This window comes from Prionailurus viverrinus, chromosome F2 (genome assembly GCF_022837055.1).
Source record: "Prionailurus viverrinus isolate Anna chromosome F2, UM_Priviv_1.0, whole genome shotgun sequence".
Classification (NCBI taxonomy): domain Eukaryota; kingdom Metazoa; phylum Chordata; class Mammalia; order Carnivora; family Felidae; genus Prionailurus; species Prionailurus viverrinus.
The window spans coordinates 12,939,410-12,958,869 of record NC_062578.1 but is presented as its reverse complement, the minus strand read 5'-3'; the positions used below and the strand labels follow the sequence as shown (position 1 = coordinate 12,958,869).

General features: G+C 39.8%; 1 protein-coding gene across 4 annotated transcripts in view; it reads left to right on the top strand.

Annotated features, from left to right (window-relative positions):
- ASPH (aspartate beta-hydroxylase) overlaps positions 1-19,460 on the top strand; it is a 232,648-nt gene that overhangs the window by 24,471 nt on the left and 188,717 nt on the right. For all 4 annotated transcript variants that reach the window (XM_047841783.1, XM_047841784.1, XM_047841782.1 and 1 more), the window contains exons 2-3: positions 15,162-15,311; positions 18,964-19,032. In XM_047841783.1, the coding sequence (XP_047697739.1) occupies positions 15,162-15,311; positions 18,964-19,032 (219 nt within the window). The remainder of the gene's footprint in view (positions 1-15,161; positions 15,312-18,963; positions 19,033-19,460) is intronic.

Genomic DNA, 19,460 nt, shown 5'->3' with positions numbered 1-19,460 from the left:
TGATAACATATGGGTATTCTTTGTGAAATTTGTTCAGCTTTGTTGTGTGTTTGAAAAGTTTCATAATAAAACCTTGGGAAAATACTCATATTGTTTTTTCGGTCATATGAAAAATGGTTAAATACTGGCAGTTTTTCATGGGCTGTTCTAATACATGTGGCCACATTTTGTAGCTGTTTTATTTAGCAGTCTTGGTCTGACAAGGCATTGATACAAAGCCTCATTTTCTTCCAGTCATTGTGCTTAGCTGGACTGGATTAATGTGTGGTTGGCAAGGCTCTTGCCCGTCTTTGGGACAGATTCCCTAACGTACCAGTCACTCTCCATTTCTGGTCTGTTTGCTTTAAATCAGGTCTCCTCTTCAGTGTAGAATTTTTTTTTTATCTCCTATTAGCAGCAAGACTGGAGGGCACGAAGGAGGGGAAGGGCTCTACGTGGCCCTCTTTGGGGCAGTGCCTTCCTTGCCTCTTGTAGGCTGTCCTCAAAATACATTGTGATGCATAATTGCATCAACTATGCTTTTGGCCTATGATTTTCTAGTAAGTTAACTCTGAGACCCATATGCTTTGCCATTTACACGTGAATCCCCTGCACACTTTGTGCTAGTGCTTTTCTGTCCCCCTCCCATCTCTCCCCATTTGCCTCTGAGGACACTTTTTGTAAATGATGAATTCCATTGTCCTAGAAAGTGGGAACTGGTGAGGAAGGATAGCTATGGATCTTCTGCTGTCTAAATCGGTTAAGGTCAAAGGCATTTGGGAACACAGCTGCAAATCAACTGTGGTCGTACCTGTTGGTTTTATGACCTAGTCTCGTTGCCTTAGAGTTAGATGAGTGGGGCTAGGCTTTTGTTTTACTGTTTTTTTGTTTTTTGGGTTTTTTTTACAATTTTTTTTACTGTTACTGTTTTTAGTTTTGAAAAAAGAAACTTACTGTTTGTTTCATATTTCTTCTAACAACTTTTTACCACCTCAGAGTTTCTGAATGGACACCACAACTCAGTTTTCTTTAGACCCTCCGCCATTCCCAGTTCAGCAGGAGACTGTCTGATTTTGAACTCCATTATCACTAAACACCACTAATAACTGTCACCCACATTGATGATTGATTTGCCAGGGAGTGCTTTTTCCTCTGAGACCATTTTCTCTTTATTGAGTGCTCTTTAGGGGGAACTAATTAAGCCTAAAACACTTACTTGTTAGGCCTGGTGTGAGGAAATGAATTTTTGGAGTTAACTACCATTTATAGTATGGTTTTAGCATCTTACCAATGGCACTTCAGTCCCTTGCAGATTCATAGGTGGAGGTTGATGGACCTGTGTTCATCACTGCAGAAGAGAACAGCTGAATCCAGGACACAAACAGGGGGACGTTGGGACAGTGGTTCCTCAACCTGGGGTTCCAGAGAGCAGTGAAGGTTCCTAAAAATAAAGGGAGGCTGATATAGATAGTCACAGCTAATATTTCACTTTCCTTTACTATTTACACTGATGAAAATGGAGACAAGTTTTCAGTTTTGTCTTACTAAATTCTAGTAGCCCTTGTCACTCCTTCAGCCCCTTGTGCCTTTTCTATACAGGGTCAGTCAGGAGAGCAGTGTCAGGCATCTGACTGTGGGGCCAGGTGCACGGGGGCTGCAGCATCCTTCCAGCGTGGGCCTACTTATGTCCAATATAGGTGGCAGTCACCAAAGATGGATCAGTGAGGAAATTATCTGACACAGAAGCAGTGAAAACTTGCTCGTAGACCAGCTTGGCTTCATAACCAGTGTTTGGGAAACACTGGGCTTCTTTCTTAATATTTCCCTTAACTATTTAGAGGTCTTTTCCTAGTGTGAATTAATTTTAGGATAACTTGTGAAAATGGAAGAAACTTGAAGTGGTGTGACATTTGTTGGACTAGATTTTGTGCCCTTTTTTGTCAAGTATGAGAGGAAGAAGTGTGATTACTCATATCATATCAAGAATTTGAGAACGAGTTTATGCATTTAACAAATGTTTGTTGAGTTCCTACTAGGTGCAAGGCAAATGTAGAGGAATGAACAAGGCAGATGAAACATGCATTCTGAAGGAAGAAGGAAGTTAAGAACTAAATTACCAATGAAATAATGCTGTGAAGAAGTACATACTACTGTGAGAGTGTATAGAAAATGCTCTCACAGGAATAAATATACAGTGGGAAAAAGGCAGTCTCTTGAACAAATGGTTTTGGCAAAACTGGATAGGTACATGCAAAAGAATGAAACTCAACCACTTTCTTTCACCTTACATAAAAACAAAATTCAAAATGTGAGACCTGAAACCATAAAAATCCTTGAAGAGAGAATAGTCAATAATTTGTCTGACATTGGCCACCATAGCAGTGTTTTTCTAGCTATGTCTGCCGAGGAAAGGGAAATGAAAGTAAAAATATACTGTTGGGACTACATCAAAATAAAAAATTTCTGCCCAGTGAAGGAAACAATCAACAAAACTAAAAGGCAACCTACTGAATGGGAGGAGATATCTGCAAATGACAAAGCTGATAAAGGGTTAGTACCTAAAATATATAAAGAACTGATACCACTCAACACCCAAAAAACAAATACTCCAGTTAAAAATGGGCAGAAGAGATGAACGGGCATTTCTCCAAAGAAGACAGACAGATGGTCAACAGACACATGAAAAGGTGCTCAACATCACTCATCATGGAAATGTAAATCAAAACTTCAATGAAAGAGACACCTGTCAGATACATCTGTCAAATATGCCTGTCAGAATGGCTAAAATAAAAACACAAGAAATAACAAATGTTGGGGAGGATGTAGAGAAAAAGGAGCCCTCTTGTTCTGTTGGTGGGAAGGCAAACTGGTGCAGCCACTCTGAAAACAGTATGGAGGTTCCTCAGAAAATTAATAATAGAACTACTCTATGATCCAGTAATCGTATTTACCCCAAAAATGCAAAAACACAAATTCAAAGGGATACGTGCACCCCTGTGTCTATTGCACCATTATTTACAACAGCCTAACTATGGATGCAGCTCAACTGTCCATTGATAGGTGAATGGATAAAGAAGTGGTATGTGTATATAGTGGAATATTCTTCCTCCATAACAAAGCATTAGATCTTGCCATTTGCAACAATATGGATGAAGCTAGAGAGTATAATGCTAAGCAAAATAAGTCAGAGAAAGATAAACATTTCACTCATGTGTGGAATTTAAGAAACAGAACAAATGAGCAAAGGGAAAAAGACAAACCAAGAAAAAGTCTTGGTTTAAAAAATGTGTATTCATTTATTTTGAGACAGAGAGAGAGAACTTGCGTGCACGGGGTGGGGAGGGGCGCAGAGAGAGAATCCCAGGCAGGCTCTGGGCTATCAGCACAGAGCCCAAAGTGGAGCTCGATATCATGAACTGTGAGATCATGATCTGAGCCAAAATCAAGAGTTGGACACTTAACCGACTCAGCCACCTAGCCACCCCCGAGAAACAGACTCTTAACTATAGAGAACAAACTGATGGTTACCAGAGGGGAGGTAGGTGGGGCAGTGAGTGAAATAGGGGATGGAGATTAAAGAGTACACTTCTCATGAGGAAAGAGAAAATAATAATCATAATAACAAAGAGAAACAGAAAGAAAAAGAAAATGCCGTCACAATGTTCTGGGAAAGCCTCCTTGAAGAGGTGGGATTTAAGAAGAACAAGCAGTAGATAGCTGGGCTGGGGGCAACTATGTGGTGGTAACCCAGTGTTGACGTTCATTCAGGAAGAGGGCATGGCCTATGCAGGACCAGAGCAGGGTGAGTGTTTTGTATCTGGAACATACACAGCCATAGGAAGTGACACAAAATGAAAGCCAGAGTGGTTGGCTGGGGCCATGTCAAATAGAGTCTTATAGGCCACATCAAAGATTTTTATTTTATCTTAAGAACAGTGTGAACCCCTAAGAAAAATAGGTTTTTTTTTAAAAAAGGGTAATGATATAATCAGGTTGAAAAAATTATTGTGGCTGCTGTATAGAGCAGGAAAGTATGTTAAAGTATTATAGTAGCCTATGAGATGATGGTAACATGGATTTGGGTGATCTCAGTAGAGGGGCAGAACTATGGGTGGTTTGAGACACAATTTTCCACTTCTTTTATGTCATGGCACATATAAATGGTTTTTTAAAATATCATGCCAGGGTAAATAGGCAAGGATGACCCAGGGGCTGAGGGGAATTCACGTCTTGGCATAGGTGTAAGCCATTTGCAACAGCCTGCTAGGGAGACTCTGACTTGAGAGATGGGTATTTGGGAAAAGGAAGAGGATGAAGTCAAGGATGAATGCCAAGTTTTTGGTTTAAGCAGCTGGCTTGATGGAAATGTTCCTGAGATTTGGACAGAGAGGAGAGGAGAAAGATCATGGGTTCAGTTGTGTGTATGCAGAGTTTGGGTTTTCCATACGGATTCAAATGGATATTGAGTAGACAGATACGTTTGGACCTAAGAGGAGAGGAAAGTTTAAGCCTATGGATGCATTAGTCAACTAGGGAGACGGCATAGGAGCAAGGCATATGGAATTTCCACATTTGAACGTCATCTAGAGGAGAATGAACTAGCAAAGGAGATTGAGAAGTAGAAAGTTCAGAAAGGTAGAAGAAATATGAGATGAAGAATCAGAAAAAGCCAAGCAAGGAAAGAGAATGTTTTAGGAGGAAGAATTCCTTTGAGAGGGCAAGTTAGATAAGGACTGAAAATACTCCCATTGGATTCAGCAACATGGAAGTCATTGGCGTCACATTAGAGTGACTGCCCTGTGCAGAAGGTACATCGCAGCCTACGTACAGGGGGTAAGGAGTGAGTGGGCCATCACAAAATGAAAGCAGTGAAATCATAGCTCTGTTGAGAATTTCATCTATGATGGGAAGGAGAAAGAGCAGGGGCTCACTCTGGGCTTGAGGGAAGATGTAGTAAAGGCAGAAAGGCTGACAGTACCGGAGAGTGAAAGGATAAGGAGGGTGAGGTAGCTGAGGAATTGGGAGGAAAACAGAATGGATGCTGGTGAACGTAGGTTTGTGATGGGTGGCAGTGCAGTCCTGACGGTTTCCTGCTGATGCTTCTGTCTTCTGTGCTATAAGAGGCTATGGCGTTTTCTGAGTATGAGAAAATAGGATTCTTGAGGGGCAGAGATGTTTGAAATCGTCCTTCTGGAGAACAGGAAAGGGAGTGTTCCAGAGATGTGTGCAGGATTGACAGGCAGCCCTGAGGGCCCGTTGGGATTCGCTCCACTGTGTCCTGTGCGTGATTTCTTTTGGTGTCCCTTGCTGCCCTTAACAGTCGTGGATAAGGGTGAGTGATTGTGTTCATCCAGGGAGACCGTTATGGCGGATTGATGCAACCAATGAATTGAGGAGCAAAGGCTTTAGTGAGTCAGGGAGTGACTTAACTGATGAAATGTGGACTCTCAACATGGAAAGATGTGAAGGCAGCAGGCGAGGAGGAGTTCAGAAGAAAGTAGAAGCAAGAGAACTATGGGATCCAAGAAGAAGTTGTTGAGTAAACGAGCTAGAAAAATAGGAGGGTGTGTGATCCGAGTGGATGTTTTTATTCTGTGCATCACATACTGGGGACAACCTAAACCTTCGCATTTAGAGGTGGTGCTCCCTAGCTCGGGAGGGTGTGTGCAAGTAGATTTCACTCAATGTCTGAGGAGTTCTGTCTGTAATACTGGCTATTTAATAATTAGATTTCAAAAAAGTTGCTCATGTTTGCTGTGGAGACTATATGTAGATGAGGGGTGTGTGTGTGTGTGTGTGTGTGTGTGTGTGTGTGTGTGTGTGTGTTTGAAGAAATAGATTTTTGGTACCTTTGGTATCTTTGGCTATCCTGCAGTTCTCATGATAGACTCAAGCCAACAGAGCTTTCTTAGCAAGGTTACAGAATCTGTCAAGATGGTTGTGCCAGGGAAGCTACAGAGATACCTCAACAAGGATGAAGATGCCATTAGACAGGTGAATTAGGGTGGGTTTATCACAAGAGCCCCGGTAGGGATATAATAATAAATGTTGGGGGGGGGGTGCCTGGGTAGTTCAGTTGGTTAAGCATCCGACTCTTGGTTTCGGATCAGGTCCTGATCTCACAGTGGGTGAATTTGAGCCGTGAATGGAGCTCTGCGCTGACAGTGTGGAGCCTCCTTGGGATTTTCTCTCTCCCTTTCTCTCTGCCCCTTCTCCGCCTTAAATAAATAAATAAATAAATAAATAAATAAATAAATAAATAAATAAATAAATAAGAATGAACAAATGTTGGCTATAGGATGGGGGGGGGGAGCAAGGTCACTGGGGGTGAAGAAATGAAGGAAAGAGAACTTGTCACATTTGCCACACAGGTGGACATTGACATCACACGGTACTGGCTGGTTTCCAGGTGAGTACGTCACTGAGGGGAGAGAGCACCGCAGGTGGTCGATGGCAGTGAGGAGGCAGGTTGGAGGGCAGTATAACTGGATGGCATGGGCCTCAGAGGAAGAGGGTTTTGTTGTTATTTCTTTTTTAGGGGGTGAGGAAATGATGCTCTGCAAACTGGTAAAAGCAAGCCCTGCTTTCCTCCTCCTCCAGAGCCTGAGAATCAGAGCTGGCTAGCACGGGAAGCCGTGCAATGGTTCTCTTCATGTGTGGTCCCGGCACCAGCTGCCTCCAGTCACCCGGGTGGGAACCTATTAGAAATGCACGTTCTCGGACCCCAGAGGCTCAGAAACTCTGGGAGTGGGCCCAGCAGTCTATGTTTTGACAAGCCCTCCAGATGACTGTGATGTGCTCCCAAGAGCCACTGCTGCGAATGAAAGCTGATTGGGTGAGGGGAGGGAAGTAGTCCTTGGGACCCGTGAACAGTCTCATGGATTTCCCCTGGCATGTTTTGGAAGCAGGTAGAGCCTGGCATCCGTGGACATGAGACTGGGCTTTCGGGGTCTCCAGTGGCATCAGGCTGATAATAATAGTCTCAGAGCACATGTTGGGAGTTTGATCTTTGTCTGGATGTAGGAATTTGCTATTAGCCCCGGCAGCGATTGATTACGAGGAATAATTTATGACTTTAGTTTGACTTTAGTTGTCATTGCCAGGGTTTTAAAACCGTGATTTTCTATATGCACATGAATTTATTTTTAAACTTTTCATAAATGTTTCCTGTCATAAAAATAAGTTGTGCTTACTATAAGTGAGAGTAACTTGGAATTCAGAATTTCTTTTTCCTTAAGGAAGAAGACAGGTTACATGTTACTTCACAGACTTAGCCTGTCCACCCTATCTCAAATAGCAGGTGTGCCATTATTGTGCCACTAGGGAGGGAAGACCTTTTCTTAAAAACCTGTAAAACTTGTAAAAGGTGAAGGAGAAGATTGTGTCAATGTGTGTGATGAACATTTTCGAGGGGGATGATTGGGAGCTGTGTTGGAGAAGCCTCAGGGGTGAGGTACCCCCGAATTTAGTAGGCGTGATTCTCATCTCAATTCGGCGTTGGCCACAGACCTGTAATTCAGAATGCGGCTGCCTTGGTGCAGGCCCATGAAGGGAGAGAAGGAACTCCGGCAGCTTGGGCAGCCGTGGTGGCAGGCTGGTGTCGTGAAACAGAATTGGGATTGGAGGGCTGGGGGCTTGTGCATGTGTCCCAGCTGATTCATTGGAAACGTGTCGCGTGGATGAATTCAACAAACACTTGCACGCCTGGTTTAATGCCAAGACGCATTCTAAAGGCAAGGAAATTGAGGCCCCCAAGTTTGATGTTTTCCCCAAGTCAAAGTCAGTGAGGAAGCCAGGAATCGAATCCGGGTTTCTTAAGTCTGAAATGGGCTACCTACCATGTGAGTATAGTGGCTTGGTTTCCTGTGGCCCCAGGACAGGTCTCTTGTCACTCTTCCTCTCTCTGAAAACAACAAAAGAAAACCTCCGAAATATTTGTCAAATAAATTTGTATGGTGGCGGGTCTTCTTAATTCCCTGTCAACAACTGATTCACTATCATGTAACATTTTAGCACTCACGCACTTTAGCAGGACGGATCTTTGAGGAAATGGCTCTTGGTCAGAGGACACCTGGGACGCTCAGCAGTTTTGTTCAGTTGCCCTGATGCCTTGTTCACTCTTTTCAGCTCTTGGCCATCAAATATTGGTACCATAGGTGACTGACTCCTCTTTAGAACATTTAAATGTTTAATTTGCTTGGGAAGCATTCAGTTTGGCTGGAAAAAAAAAATTAAACCCTCATAAATAAAGGTTGCAGCCTTGCTCTCGATGCTGTTTGTGCTAAATTAATTTAATGTACTAATCAGAGTTCTGATGAATTCTGTGAACCGCTAATTTTAAATCAGTGAATAGATGGTAGCAACTTTGGGCTGGTTTTACTTCCCAGAAGGGACTATGTGGAGTTGGGATTGGAAGGAAGTGGAAAAAATCAGAAGACAGTTGCACACTCTCTTTCCAGTATTTTCTCTGAGGTCCTGTTTCCTGGATCACTGTTGCCACGCTTCAGGGTTCCTTCTTTCCCTGCCTGCTCCCTTCCAGCCTATTGGCCCTCCCTCTCCACCATTCCTCCCCTGCCTATCTTCCCTCCATGCTTTCATTCCCAGCTCCTTCTCCCTTCTTCTCTGGGGAAATACGTTTTGTTTTGTTTTGTTTTGTTTTGTTTGTTTTTTTACTTTTGCTGCATTAGGAATTAGACTTGGAATGATCATACCTGTGAATCAGAATTCTAGAGCATTAATTAATTTCTTACCATTTAGTTTTCTGTTTCATTCAAACAAACTAAGTAATGGTCTTTCCATGTAGGCATTTGATTAGACCCTGAAGGGCCAGATCAAGCTGGTTTCGGCATGGGGCCACATGTTCCAGCAAGGCCTGTTTCAGTTTTGAATGATTTAGTCCTTAGGCTAAAACCATTTGAGACTGACTCCAAGAAAACAGAACTGGCAACACACTCTGTTCCATTGCATTTTGTCCAGCATGCATAATTTTTTTAAGGTTTGGAGTTGGGAGACAGCACCAACCGAGAAAGGAATCCCGTAAGTGGGAGAAAGGCTGTCGCATTGTTAGGAGAGCATTTCAGCCTGAGTGATTAGTGGTATTTGGCCATGAGGAAGGGGCCTCTAAAAATAACTGCTGAGCAGAGTTTGCAGTCAGGTCCAATTTCAGTTCCAGAGGCCTTGCCCGTGGAACAGTTGGCCAGTCTGAAGCTCTGTAGGGAAGGGCACTTGGTGTGCGTGATACCTGCTGATAGCTCTGATTTTTCTCTTCCATATATACTCTTCATGGATTGAAGAAACCAAAATGGCTGAAGGTAAAGGTACATTTTTATTGTTTGGGTTAAAAGTGGTTTGGGATCTAGCTGACAGCTTTTAGCTTTATTTTCAGTTGTGCACCTTTAAAATAGTTTTGACTGTTCGGCTGCGTTTTCTACATCTTTTCTATTTAGAACTCCTGGAGACATCACCTTTTCATGGTAGTTTAATTTTTCCTGGAGTAATCTGTCCTTGATCTGAATATGTTTTGGTGTCTTAGAATACCTTTTAGTATATTAGATTATATATTTGTAAAAGCAGAAACCACATTTTAAAAACTTCAGGAAAATGTACAAGCAGTCTTCTTTGGTCTTATAATTACAGTAAGTTCAAAGAATTGTGTGTAGTTAGATTTAGATCTCATATGACATTATAGGAAATCTAAGGCATGTGTAAGTTTTGTATTAGTGAGCACACTTAGTTGGTGCAGGCAGAGCTTGACTCAGGCTTTACCATGTGTGGAAACTGACCTAATTTTTGTGAAGCGGGTGATAAATGCAAAGTAAAGATGCTAGTGTTTTATTTTGTATTTGAACTGAATCATTAACTTCAAGGGTTCTTAAATAATGTGTTGAATTTACATTTTTGTATATTTGTTTTTGCTTTAGTTTGTGAGTTAAGAACGTCTTTCCATTTAGTTGAAAGCAAGCTACATTAGCTCGTTATGTTTTTGTTTTTCAAATTGATTTGGACTTTTTATTTATATATGTTCATTTGTTACATTAGGTAACCCTAGCAGAGTGGTAAGAGCCACCGCAGTCCTGCTGTGGCACATACATTCACAAACAGAACCCCATCTCAAGACCCCAGATTTCTGTAACCTTCCCGTCCCAGTTCATTATGTCAAAAATTTATTTATGGAAAAAAAAAAAAAGACATATTAAGACACCAAGACAGCTCCCAACTCTCAGCTGCCTAAGTGGCCACTAGAAGGAGTCTATTATTAGTATGGAGAATATGAATATCTTTACTTTGAACACTGTTTTAAATAAATGGTTAGAATGGGTCACCTGACTATTCTGATGAAGTACCTCATCCAGCCATGAAGAAGAATATGAAATATGTATCTTTAGTTCTTTTAGAAGACATTTCTCCCTGTTTCTGTGGTGATTACATAATCTGCATAGTTAGGTAAAATCAGCTGGTACTTCTGACCCACATTTACCAGTTCTTGGCTTCCAAAAGGTGATGCTTTGTAACATAAAAAAAATAATCAGTTTGATGAGTTGCTTGACAGGTTTTATGTTTTTTTTTTAAACTTTAAATGTGTGGGGCTTATGTATAAATTTATGAAATCATCAGCATAACGCTAAGCAAAACTTGGACATGGTTGATTTGTAATCCAGTTTGTTGTAATCCAGTTAAGTGACTGACTGACCCCTGTTCAGGTGCTGGGACATGTCTTATTTTCTTTTTCCTCAAATGAACAATAAAATTTACATATGGTCCCTAGCCCACGTTTTGTAGACACACATTTCATTGCTCGCTGTGGTAATTTTCTGTGTTTGGTAGTAAGAACAGTGTTCTGATTTGGAGGTCATTACTTTTGGTGGGTCAGTGTGGAAGAAAATGAATCCCACAGTTCTTGCCATATTCTTAACCTCCATTAACAAAATCTTGACTAATCCCTGGGACTACAGGTGGAATCATGAGTCAGAAAATGAAATGAACACTCTCAGATTTATTCTGATCTTAGAAAATAGGGTTGACTACTAGAAATAGCTTTGGGACAAAGTGCTGATTTCAGGTCTCTTTAAGGTGTTTCCCTTGAAGTGTTTATCTTACTGTGTTTATTTCAGTTCATTGGACAGAAACTAATCTGCCCTTTGGGACTAGGTACGCCATATTTTCAAAGTGACATATCAAGGGAGTATTATTTGGTGTCAGTTAAAACATTCTCCTAACGAAGATGTCCTGGGAAAGACTCCTTTTTATAATTTGCTGTTTGTTCCTTTATGGAATTAGTAAATATTAACCGTAATAAGATTAATAATACTAGAGTAACAATTTATTTGACATTATGAAGGATGGATAAAATATTGCTAATAATTTCATATTCTAGCTAAGTAACATTTACCCTTTTTTTGACGTTTATCTCTTTTAAAGTGATTAATCTGCTTGATAAACAGTATCTTAAATGAAAAATCTAAGATTTATTGTACATTTTTTGCATTCTTTTTTTTCCCAACATTTATTTATTTTTGAGAGAGAGAGAGACAGAGTGTGAGCAGAGGGGCAGAGAGAGAGAAGCAGGCTTCAGGCTCTGAGCTGTCAGCATGGAGCCCAACACAGGGATCCAACCCACAAACTGTGAGATCATGACCTGAGCCAAAGTCGGACGCTTAACTGACTGAGCCGCCCAGGCACCCCCATTTTTTGCATTCTTAAACAGTTCGAAATATTATTTTAATGACAGACTCAATTTGATGGTCATTATTCCCTTGTTCGTAAGATTGTTTAAGGACAGTTCAAGGGGAATAGCCCCCTGCCATGTATTCTTTTCAAATTCTTTATCTTGCTGCTGGTTTTCATACCTCCTACAGGCCTGCCTTCCATCAGCACTGTTGGTTTCTAATTTCTTTGAGCACTTTGTTGCTTTGACTCCGGTGAGGTTGTCTGTAAAGTATATTCTTTAGTTTTTTGCAGTAAGTTAGGAAACGTGATCAAAGTTGTTAGCCTCATTTCTAAAACAAATGTAAACGGTCTGTAGATAAAGTATGTTCTTTACTGTGTTTGGCTCCCCCTCCCCCGCATCCCTTAGCTCTGCTGTGGTGCACGCATTTATATGATTTTTTTAAAAACACTTTTTGCACTTTTACTTATATTTAGTGTTGCAGGTCAGTAACTTAGATGAGTATTTGCTGAACTAACTTGGTTAAGTGATACTTTAGTTTTGAGAATCTTAGAAATTTTCCTTCATTTCTGCTTTAAGAAAGAGAAATGGACATAGAATTGATCTTTGAATTCAAGTAATTATTTTGTTTCATTAACAATTTCATTACAAACTCATTTTAAATTATAAATCCATATTTGGCAGTAAATGGGTATTTCAGAAGGCATTTTTCTTATTATAATTAGTATTCTATATAAATGAGAGTATATGTGCATATATTTGTATGAATATAGAAATAAAAAGTTTTTTTATACAGCATTAAAACATTTTTTTTAATGTTTATTTACTTTTGAGAGAGAGAGAGGAAGAGAGAGAGAGACAGAGTATGAGTGGGTATAGGGCAGAGAGAGGGAGACACAGAATCTGAAGCAGGTTCCAGGTTCTGAGCTGCCAGCACAGAGCCCGACATGGGGCTCCAACCCATGAACCATGAAATCATGACTTGAGCCAAAGCTGGACGCCCAACCAACTGAGCCATCCAGGTACCCCTATACAGCATTAAAAATGTCTTCATGGGGCTCTTGGGTGGCTCAGTTGGTTAAGCGTCTGACTTCTGCTCAGGTCATGATCTCATGGTTTGTGAGTTCAAACCCCACGTTGGGCTCTGTGCTGATGACAGCTTAGAGCCTGGAACCTGCTTCGGATTCTGTGTCTCCCTCTCTCTGCCCCTTCCCCGTTCATGGTCTGTCTTTCTGTCTCTCTCTCTCTCTCTCTCTCTCTCTCTCTCTTTCTTTCTCAAATATAAACATTATTTTTTTTTGAAAAGTCTTCATATGTATAGAAGTTTAATAAACACACAACACTGCTGGTGTATCTATGGTACTCCTCTGTTCTCATTTTTTTCTCTTATTTTTTAAAATTTTAGTGATGCTCTATATTGTTCAGTAATATCAGAAATCATCATTTTCACCCACCAACATTTCTGAAGTTTTCACCCAGTCTCCCCCTCCCATGGCTGTGTTCAGGTAATGAAACAGGAAAGCCTGTTTTAAGTGCATTTAATATGTAGCATTATAATCTATGCCCAGAGAGAATTTGAAAAAGTATACATTATGTTTTTAGATAGCCAGCTTTTAGGAGACTTCTAATAATCATATAAGAAATAGTAGATGGTCATATGTTATTTGGTAAGTATTCTTTTGTGAATTCACCATATGATTATAAATCTGGTCCTAATGTTAAAGAACATAAAAGAAAATTGACTTTTTTTTTAAGAATGACATTTGTCTTATTTAGTCATAATTTTACATAATTAAATATGGATATCTAGAAAAAATACATGTATTTGAGTGTGTATACACACATACACTCTCACTTTCTCAGACTGATTTAGTTTTGTCGCCCCTTTTGAAAAGTTGATCTAGTGGTTTATTTAAAAAAATTATCCTTTTAATAAGATTTTCATTTCATTTTTTTTCTTCTAGAAAATTTGGCAGTATATTCTTGATTTGAGCCATTGGAAAACTACTACCAGCATTCTTTAATGAGAGTTGGATTTAGGAATCAGAAAGCAGGTTCTAGATTAGAGCTAGTGCGGTTTTTTTTGTTTTTTTGTTTTTTTGTTTTTTTGAAATCCTGTAATTTGGTTCACCCATGTGGATCAAGGAACTCAGGACCGTGGAAGTCAGATTTAATTCCTAGCCCTACCCAATTTGTCCTGGTGAATCATTTGAACTTTTTTCTATAAAACAGCGTTGATTATTCCTGTCCTTACCCCCAGTGGTTCTGAACCAGGCATCACCCTTGTAGGGTCATTGGCGGTGCTTTTGTTTGTCATAATCACTGGGAGCTCCTTACCTTTGGGACCCAAGGAAACCAGGGATGCCAGCTGCCCAGCAGTGTGAGGCACAATTGCACAGGATAAAGAATTGTTCTTTACAGACATCCAGAAATGCCCTCTCGAGATACACTGACAAGACCTCTGTGAGAGTCACATGCAGTTGTGCTCGTGGAAGCCCTTTAAAATGTATGACCCGCGTGCCACAAAGAGAAGACAGTGTCCTGCTCTACTACCTGGTTGAACTTTTCCTTTTCTCAAGGGCATATGGGAATACGACCTATCCTTTTAATAGTATTTACTATGTTCCTTTGTCAGAGAAATTTGAATACCGTGGTCCTTTCTTTCAAGGACAGTGTTGTCCATTTTCTCTCAGTGTCACTTGACTGTCATGTTTTGTTTGTTTGTTTACTTTGGGCTGTAAGAATATTTCCAAAAGAGAAGGTGTATTTAACACACGAGATGTGATACGTGACACTCAGCGGACAGAGTTGACAAAGCTGTTTCCTGCATTGAGACCGATTGGATTGTGCATGATGAGCCTTTTCCTGCTTCCTTAGACCCCAGTGGATCTTGTCACAGAGGGGGACTAATTGTACTATTTTGCTTCCCTTCTTCCTTGACCTCTCTTTGCTCTAAATAGTCTTGTTCCTTCTTCTGTCCTTCTCTGGATAAGAATATGGAGCCATTGTGGGGGGAGATATTTTCTGTGACCATTAAGAGGCGTTTTAAGATTCTACAGACACTAAGTGGGTCAGAGAAAAGGATTTGGCTACATTTCTATAGGATTTCATTAAATCGTTGATAGGCACTGAACTTTAGGGGAGGTTATATTTAGGTGGTTTGGGTAAAGAACTTAGAAGGAAGGTATACATATTATATGTATTGCACATAATATAATACACATGTTATATCAAATTTTATTTTTAAAAAATTGTTAGCCAACGAGTAGTTTATTTCTTTCATTACTTCTAAGTCAGAGTTTTACATATGTGGTATTGGGTCTAAACAGAATCTTTTCTGTTTCAAAATCTTCATTTTACATAACATGTTCTGAGAATTTGAGTGAAAACTGTTTTTGAAATGATTTACCAATGTAAACACTTTCAAATTACTGGAGAAATAATTCAGGAAAAAGAGGTGTTTAATAAAGTGTCATCTTGTATAATGACATTGTTCATCTGTTTTATTTTTAAACAGATACAAAGCATGGAGGACATAAAAATGGGAGGAAAGGAGGACTTTCTGGAAGTTCATTTTTCACATGGTTTATGGTCATTGCATTGCTGGGAGTCTGGACATCAGTAGCTGTCGTCTGGTTTGATCTTGTTGATTATGAGGAAGTTTTAGGTAAGAATTTTGGTATCATTTCTTTTGTGAATTTGTAAAAGCATAAAAGACATTCTTTAGTAATCTTAAAGATTTGTCATTATTTGGGGGCATACTTTTAATTTCTGTAGGCTTTCGCTTGTTCTCAACAGGGTGGGAATACAAGGGGATGTTAGCAGGGTTACCTGGGAGTAATGACTTTTCAGCTTGTTTGAACATGAGCTGCAGTTAAAAAAAAAAAGGCTTTATACTGTATGTATATCTCACAGAAAAGTTTTATCAAATAGCACCTAACTCTTAGGAAATGGAGTATTCTCATTTTTATTCATCGTGTTAGGAGTTTTAAGTATTCATGAGCCACTGAATTTATTTCAGGACCCAATTTGCAAGACCCTTCCTTAGAAAGCATTTTGAAGCATACCCCTTCTTCTTTTTGGAATGAATGTGTGTGTGTGTGTGTGTGTGTGTGTGTGTGTGTGTGTGTGTGCGCGCGCGCCCGCGTGTGTATATATTGGTGCTGGGATGGGTTGTATGTGTGTGTAGGTGTTGGGATAGGAGTGTGTATATGTATGTAGGTATTGGGATAAAGGTATGTATGTGTAGGTATTGGGATAGGGGATAGAGGTATGTGTGTAGGTGTTGGGATGGGGGTGTGTCTGTGTAAGTGTTGGGATAAGGGTGCGTGTGTGTGTGTGTAGGTGGTGAGGTGGGGTGTGTCTGTATGTGTAGGTGTTGCCATAAAGGTGTGTCTGTGCTGTTTAGGTGCCGGGATAGGGATGCGTGTGTGTGTGTAGGTGCTGAGATTGGTGTGTGTGCATGTGCGTGTAGGTGTTGGGATAGGGGTGTGCATGTATGTGTAGGTGTGCATGTGTTAGGTACTGTCCGTCTGCTGTTGCAGTTGTCATGTTATTTCAGATAGTTGTCTTCCTTTCTCCTGATTTTTCCTTTTCTCTCCCAATAATCACTGCAGTTGTTCATGACTTTTTACATTAATGATTCATTACCATTTGTAGAGTCATATTCCTTGGTTTTTTTTCTGCCTCATGAAGTCTTTTTTTAAATTGAGATAAAATTTACATAACATAAAATTCAATATTGTTAATATGTGAAAATGTACAGTTTACTGGCAATGTACAGGTTACTAGTATACTTTCTGCATCTGTGATTTGCTTATTCTTGATATTTCGTATACAATCCTACATTTTGCATTCAGCATACTGTTTTCAAGGTTCACTACTTACTCCATTTTATGGCTGAATAATATTCCATTGTATGGAAACATACCACGTCTTGCTTATCCAGTCATCAGTGATGCACCTTTGGGTTGTTTCCACTTTTTGGTTATTGTAAGTGGTCTTCCTCTTTAATAATCCAGTGAAAAATGTGGACCCTGTCACTGAAAACAAATCCCGTGCTGTTCTATATGTAGCAGGTTGCATAGAAAATCCCCTCTCTTCCATAAAGCCTTCTGCTTTAGATGTGAGATTATAGTCATCTTTCTGGGGGAGAAAAGGCAAAACATGCTTATGTGTAATCTCCCTTTGGTTGAAGCTTTTCATTGTAATTAAAGCAGAGTGTCTCTGGATAGACTGTGAGAGTAATAGAGGAAGAATTTTAGTTTGGAGACAAACGGCTGAGTACATCTGTGCTTTTGTTGACGTATTATGGTATATTGCTAGGGAACATCTATTAAACAAAAGAAGAGATTTAAAATTATTATACGTTTAAGAGCAAGTAACAACTTTCATGTTTTTACATGCATGCAGCCAAAGCAAAGGACTTCCGTTATAACTTATCAGAGGTACTTCAAGGTAGGCCTTTGGAGATGCATTTTAAGTCTACTTGTGATGTCTCTAAAACGTCATCCTTGGGGCGCCTGGGTGGCGCAGTCGGTTAAGCGTCCGACTTCAGCCAGGTCACGATCTCGCGGTCCGGGAGTTCGAGCCCCGCGTCGGGCTCTGGGCTGATGGCTCAGAGCCTGGAGCCTATTTCCGATTCTGTGTCTCCCTCTCTCTCTGCCCCTCCCCCGTTCATGATCTGTCTCTCTCTGTCCCAAAAATAAATAAATGTTGAAAAAACAAACAAACAAAAAAAAAAAAACCACGTCATCCTTATTTTATTAACTTAGTTGTCACACGCATCAGAGAATATAAGTGGTAGGACCAATTTCCCCCTCTAAGTTTGTTCAGAAAGTATGGTATTTTCTATCTTTTTTTTTTTTTAATGTTTATTTATTTTTGATAGAACACAAGGGGGGAGGAGAAGAGAGAGAGGGAAACACAGAATCCGAAGCAGGCTCCAGTCTCTGAGCTGTCAGCACAGAGGGCTTGAACCCACAGACCATGAGATCATGACCCGAGCTGAAGTCGGACGCCCAACCGACTGAGCCACCCAGGCGCCCTGATATTTTGTCTTTTTAATGTTACTTGAGCTCTGTGCTATAGATTGCCTCAACGTGCACACCGGTGCTTTCTATTTTCTTAGTAATGGAAACGATACTGCCTTATCTGTCCTTCACTATTATTACTATTATTATTATTATCACCATCATTTCTAATGTGTTTTCTAAACCAGACTTCTACATGGCAAGTTAACTAGTTCCCTAAGTAGAACGAAGGCTCTGGGAGGGTAAAGATTGATCACAGCCACTTTCCTCCAAAAGTTCTGCCTGCTCTTAGGCAATGTTTTAATTTACTTTTTATTAAAGAGATAACAGTACTACAAACTGATGTTTTAGTACTAATGCTGTATTTGTGGTTGTTGTTTAAAATATTTCCGTACGTTATGTCTCTTCACAGCCATTATCCTATAATGAGTTATAAATCATGTTGATTTTAGGACATTTTTTAGGGTTGAATGTATCCGACTCATATTTGAAGTGCTAAGCATAGCAGTGCTCCTAGATAATAAAGCCTTAAGATACATATTTATTCTGCTTGAAGAGGAAAGGCTCTGGTTCTGTTGTCTTCTCAAGTTGTGGTTTAATCCTTTTTTTTTTTTCTTTAATAGATAGCTAGTGCTAATTAAGTTTTAGGTGAGATAATTAAGTTTTCCTTTGAATTTCAGAAAGCCAGTTTTACATACTTTATTTCCAGAAGTCTTTAAGGTTGAGTCATGATATTTCTGTTGTAAATCATTATTTTATAAAATATAAAATTAATTGCCCTCTTATTTTCAGTATTTATACTTGATATTAATAAATATTAATTATATTTAGTCTTTATTTGACGTTTGGCGGGTGTTCCTTTTGTTTTGAATATTGATGGTGGTGGGAACTTTCCTACTTTAGATGCATTAAATTTCATGTTAGAAACACCTCAAGAATGTTTCTTATATATGTTGAAAATTTTGCCTAAAATCTTTTTTAGTAGCGTAATAAAATTCTTCTGAAAGGATTAAATCAGACACTATTAAAACTTTAAAGAAAATATTTTATCTCAGTTATATTTCTTAGATTGTTAGCCAGACAGTTCCTGAATCTGTAAGAGAATTGCCTGTCACTTACTTGTAGGTAAGGTATTCAGTTAGGATCTTCAGGATTTTCAGGATTCAGAGAGCAAAGAATTGCATTGATCGGTAACATTTATGGCTAATGTTCAGGCCTGCAGTAAGTGGTAATACCTTATCAAACTTTTCTCCTTTCTTCCCATCCATCTTTTCCTCCCCTTTGCAGGAAAACTGGGAGTCTATGATGCTGATGGTGATGGAGATTTTGATGTGGATGATGCCAAAGTTTTATTAGGCAAGTAGATTCTTTACTTTTTGCTGGAAACAAAACAATATGTTTGCCTTAATAATATCTATGTCAGTCGTACACATTTTATGGAAGATATTTTCCCAATTTAATTGTATATTTCATTCTTACTGATGTGTTGAGGCTTAATTGTTTTTCCATGGACTTACGTTTCAATTTACTTTTTTTTTTTTTTTTAAATTTTTTTTTTCAACGTTTATTTATTTTTGGGACAGAGAGAGACAGAGCATGAATGGGGGAGGGGCAGAGAGAGAGGGAGACACAGAATCGGAAACAGGCTCCAGGCTCTGAGCCGTCAGCCCAGAGCCTGACGCGGGGCTCGAACTCAACGGACCGCGAGATCGTGACCTGGCTGAAGTCGGACGCTTAACCGACTGCGCCACCCAGGCGCCCCTCAATTTACTTTTATAAGTGGA